This window comes from Cynara cardunculus (assembly GCF_001531365.2).
Source record: "Cynara cardunculus var. scolymus isolate 2C chromosome LG 13, CcrdV1, whole genome shotgun sequence".
NCBI lineage: Eukaryota > Viridiplantae > Streptophyta > Magnoliopsida > Asterales > Asteraceae > Cynara > Cynara cardunculus.
In genome coordinates this window covers 12,683,343-12,688,993 of record NC_037540.1, presented here as the reverse complement: position 1 = coordinate 12,688,993, position 5,651 = coordinate 12,683,343, and the positions used below count along the sequence as shown (strand labels likewise).

Here is a 5,651-nt window from a genome sequence, read left to right as displayed (position 1 = left end):
CCAAATGCTTTATAATATAGTATAGATATAGATATATATCAGTTATTTTTAAGGAAAAAGATAATATTTGCCAAGAGAAGGGCATGCATGTGATCTTTTCTTTGTTTAAACATGTAGATCACTTAATAGTTTTATTTTAGATAAAATTACAAATTTCGTCCCTTGATTACTGAAAATATGTTTTTGGGTCCTCCAAAAAAATACATGGTCATTATGGTTTTGATTTTATTTTGAATTGGATCCCTGCTTCTAAATCTATGAATTCAAAGGCTTATTTGATTACCTTACATTTTCTTTTAAGAAACAAATATAAATTTATTGTATTTAATATATATACACACAAGCACGTTGGAATATCGTGAGCCCCCTTCTCTATCGACCACCACCGACCTAGATGTCTCCACTTCCCCGCTGCTCCTTTGCTCCGTCGACCGTCATCGACCAACTTCGTCTTTCTCTCCACTACTCTTCTGCTCCGGCTAGTCTCATCCACACCATCGAACAACTTATTCCGCACCAAGTACCTTCCCCCTCCCTTAGAGGTGTTTGCGGTACGGTTTGGGGATAAACAACAAACTGCACCGTGTATGCGATTTGAACATTTCTTGAAGCTGCACTGCATAAACCTTAAACTGTAGTTTATGCGGTTTGTACTTATCACACTTTATTCCTGGAATCCAGTAATTATAAGTTTAAAAATACATTATATAATCAACGATTAAATATGAATGTAGTCCAAAAAAATAAAGAGTTTCAATACCTCTTGTCCTTAAATACATATTGCATAATTAAAAATAGTCTAAAAAAGTAAAAAATAAATAAAATTCAAACTAAATTGGATATGTGAGTATGCCATATGGGCCTTAAAGTTAATTTATTATTATTGACAATTGTCATATTGATCAAACTCAAAGTCCAAAACATAAAGTCAAAAAATATTACATAAATAATAAATTAATAATTATTATATATGTGTGTGTATATATATATATATATATGTGTGTGTGTGTGTGTGTGCATGTGCGGTGCGGTTTAAACAACGATTTGATAACTGCAAACCGCACTGCAATATTGTGATTTGGAAAAAAAATGCAAACCGCAAACTGCACTGTCAAAGTTCTAAATCACAATTTACAATGTGGTGTGAGCGATTTGGTGGTTTGGATGAAGAACCTTGCTCTCCCTTCACCCTCTCTTCGAACCCATCTCCTTTTGTGACTCTGTAATCGTTCTCCATCCTCACACACACTACATGGTTTAAAGAAAGAGAAAAAAAAACTTGAATGGCTGGTATATAATATCTATGTATGTCAGTGTGTACATGCATGTGTGTGTATATATATATATATATAGATCTTTTTTTGACTAATTTGTGAGATCTGTAAGATTCAATTTAAAACACAAAAAGTTAATTGAAAAATAAAAACTCTACAATAAATGAAAAACTTTTTTCTTCTCTCTCATCTCTCTCCCTCCTTATTTTTCTTCAATCTTTCTCCTATTTTCTCTATCCTTTCTTTTTTTCTCCATATCATACACACAATTGAATATGAAATCAAGATGAACAGATTGTGAACACTTTCTTAGAAATACTTTTATGGTGTGTGAACGCATTATGAACACTCTAAATCTGCGAGATCTGATATAGTTTGTGAACATATTATGAACACAAACTAAATTTAAATATAATCATAGAAATCCAAATTTCACATACTCGAAGATGTAAACAACTTCATAAAGATAACACAATGTAACGCCCCCAGAACCCCGTAGCAAGATATTGTCCGCTTTGACTAACCCGCACCTAACCGGTCACGGTAGCCGCATGGTTTTCTCCTGGCGTGGGCATGAACCGAAGTTCGTATCCCACCCAAAACGCGTCTTGCTAGAGAAGGTATCCACACCCTTATAAGGAGTGCTTCGTTCTCCTTCCCAACCGATGTGGGACGAGTGACACACCCGCATCGCGGCTGTTACACACAACATCTTAATGTAACCCATAAAATGATTAAAATTGAAAGCCTTGAGATCTTACATATGTCCATGAAACAATTGATCCACATTTGACACAAAAAATCTCTACAACTGTGTGTAATCCTGTCATCGTCAGTCTAGATTCCTTCACTCTGACTGTGACATTTGATCTGTCAAACATGACAAAGTTGTGATCTAACTTAACACTATCTGAATCCATATTTATGCACAAAGATTGAATCCGAGATACCCATCCTTCTACCTACCCCTAAAGTTTCCAATGTTCCATTCCTTTATATTATTTTCTTCTATTCTATGTTTTTCATCTTGTAGCTCATCTTAATTACTTTTTAATTAACTCCCACACCGTATTATTGGACCCCGCAAAATGGCTCTTAACAAATTTCCCTAAAAATTCCTTCATTTAACGAAATATTTTGATGACCTTAAAGAGAGGGACCAAATTTGGATATTCTTACAAACGACAATAACCATCTTATAAGTTTCGACAAACCACAGGGACCAAATTTGTAGTTTATTCTTCATATTCATATACTTTTCAGAAGGGTTGGAATCCTATTCGTGGACGATCAACGGTTTCCTGTTTTTGTTTAAACATGGGGTTTCACATGTCAACGCAAACCAAAACCTGGTGGCTGGTTTCTGTAAGCTGTAATTTCATTCCCGGTGGAGCCTCTTGTTTACCAACTCAAAGATTCAAACTTAAATGGATCCTATAAATACCCAATTCTTGATAATCACTGATTCATCCTAATATCAACCATAAACGCAAACCAATTCTACATTTGCTTAAAGATTTCTGTTTCAGCGATCAAGAATGTCGACTAATGTTGGTCAAGTGATTCGATGCAAAGGTAAGCATTTCATTTCATTCATTCTTTTGATGGCTAAAGATTTGTGCTGATCGTGGTTGTAAATTTCACTCAGCGGCGGTGGCGTGGGAAGCTGGGAAGCCACTGGTGATTGAAGAAGTGGAGGTGGCGCCACCCCAAAAAATGGAAGTCCGAATAAAGATCCTCTTCACCTCCCTGTGCCACACCGACGTTTACTTCTGGGAAGCCAAGGTAATCTACTAGCTTTATAACTATACTATCCATTTGCCCAAATCCATGGCTGAATCGTTGTTTCTATGAGCTTTTCAGGGTCAGAATCCTGTGTTTCCTCGAATTTTAGGTCATGAGGCTGGAGGGTATGTTTAATTCTTGTATAAAATTCTAAAGGGTTTCTGTTAATTCATTTAATTAATTTAGATGATGAATTTGATTGGAATGGATCAGGATTGTGGAGAGTGTTGGGGAAGGAGTGACTGATCTTCAGCCAGGAGACCATGTTCTTCCTGTTTTCACCGGAGAATGCAAAGAATGTGCTCACTGTAAGTCCGAAGAGAGTAATATGTGCGATCTCCTGAGGATCAACACCGATCGGGGAGTCATGATTCATGATCAGAAGTCTCGGTTTTCGATCCAAGGAAAACCCATTTTCCATTTCGTTGGAACTTCGACCTTTAGCGAATACACCGTGGTTCATGTTGGATGTCTTGCCAAAATCAACCCTCTTGCTCCTCTCGACAAAGTTTGTGTCCTCAGTTGTGGAATCTCCACAGGTCAGATCAAATCATATTTCAACAACATTTTCTGTTGGATTTTACATCAAGTTTTCTTGTATCTTGATCATGTTCTTTTGGGTGTTTTCAGGCCTGGGTGCTACTTTGAATGTTGCAAAACCGAAAAAAGGCTCATCGGTCGCCATTTTTGGACTCGGAGCTGTGGGACTTGCTGTAAGATTTGATCTGATTCTTACATTGACATTTTTATTTTTTAAAATATATGATTTGACTTGATTCTGATACAATAATGGTAATGATTTGATTGTGAGCAGGCTGCTGAAGGTGCAAGAATTGCTGGTGCTTCAAGGATCATTGGGGTTGATCTCAATGCCAATAGATTTGAGCTTGGTAAGTTTTAAAAATCTCACGAGTTTGATATGTGAATAGGAACTAATTAGATGAATAATGGGTTTCAACAGCAAAGAAATTCGGGGTAACGGAGTTTGTGAACCCAAAAGACTWCAAGAAACCGGTACAAGAAGTGATTGCTGAGATGACGAATGGAGGTGTTGACAGGAGTGTTGAATGCACCGGCCATATTGATGCTATGATCTCTGCCTTTGAATGTGTTCATGATGTATGAATTTACTCTTATACCCACTTCATACAAAACCGTTTTCTTTTGATTCATAGATGAATTTACTTGTACAATAACAAAATTGGATAAATTGACAACAGGGTTGGGGAGTTGCTGTTCTTGTGGGTGTTCCACATAAAGATGCCGTTTTCAAGACGAATCCTGTGAATCTATTGAACGAAAGGACTCTGAAGGGTACCTTCTTTGGAAACTACAAACCACGATCAGACCTTCCATCTGTGGTCGAAAAGTACATGAATAAGGTAACTGATATCGTTCACATTTGAATAATTAATTCATAAAAAGGGTAAAAATGGAAGAATGATGAAAAGTTTGTTGCAGGAACTTGAGGTGGAGAAGTTCATAACACATGAAGTGCCATTTTCTGAGATCAACAAGGCCTTCGATTTGATGCNGGTGAAGGTCTTCGTTGCATCATTCGCATGGATGCATAGATACCTTTTCAAAGTGTTGTAATTCTTGAAATCTACTTTCCCTTTCTTGATGTTTCAATTGAAGTAATTTTGATGTATAAATGCTTCTGTCATGAAATCTCTTTTGGTCCTCCTGCAATGTACTTTACAATTGTTTTAGTAAAGTTGTGGTTATCGTATTAAAAAGATTATTTGGGTCATTTAGTAAACATTTACCGATAAATATGGTATAGACCAAGAATCTCGGATGGAGTAGATAATTTCCTTATTAAATAAGTAAAAATCCCTCCCCAAGGTTAGTCTAAGTAAGGAAATGGGTACTCTCTTCACATCGAAGTAATCGTTTGTCTGATAAGAATGATGATAAGGATGGAGAGTTTTACCCGGTCAGCGAGGGTAGTGACTCTTACTTATCAGGTAAATTGTTGCATACGATACGTTTGATAGAATACAGTCTTACGTGAATTTGTAATTGCATGTAAAATATAACGTATTTTCTTATTTTTATTTTATTTCACACATTTTTAGAACATTCATTTTTATATCTTAGATATAATATCTTAAATATTTAGACCATAGTAAGCAACTTAAAATTGACATCAAATCAAAGTATGTTGTATTTTATACACTATCACATGTAAACCAAATTATTAAAATGAAGATTTTAAAAATATATTACATAAAACAAAAATCGAATTAAAATACATGCATTTTCATAAAACATGAAACTTGAGTCTAAACCAACAAATATATGGCTTGTTTTACAATATTAAAATTTTGTAAAAACAAATTTGGTTGACAACTTTTAGGCTATGTTTAGCAAACTAGCTTCGGCTATCTAGTAGTTGATAGGCTAGCTGATTAATAAATCATGTTTTGTAAAAACTAGTTCATAAACATATAAAATGACTAACAATGACATCTTAAAAAATTAATCAATTACAATATTTTATAATATAATTAAAACAAATCTCTAAAAATGTAATATGTTAATTAATATCAAAAGGATGATAAAAGATAAATAAATAATATAATATAT

At 34.9% G+C, this 5,651-nt stretch overlaps 1 protein-coding gene across 1 annotated transcript; it reads left to right on the top strand.

Annotated features, from left to right (window-relative positions):
* Positions 1-2,759: 2,759 nt before the first annotated feature.
* Positions 2,760-4,798, top strand: LOC112524452 (alcohol dehydrogenase 1-like). The gene is given in 10 exon segments (XM_025134272.1): positions 2,760-2,849; positions 2,923-3,059; positions 3,138-3,184; positions 3,273-3,598; positions 3,690-3,772; positions 3,874-3,949; positions 4,021-4,178; positions 4,280-4,441; positions 4,521-4,590; positions 4,593-4,798. Coding segments are annotated over 10 exon segments (1,137 nt in total). The 5' UTR covers positions 2,760-2,812; the 3' UTR covers positions 4,634-4,798.
* Positions 4,799-5,651: the final 853 nt, after the last annotated feature.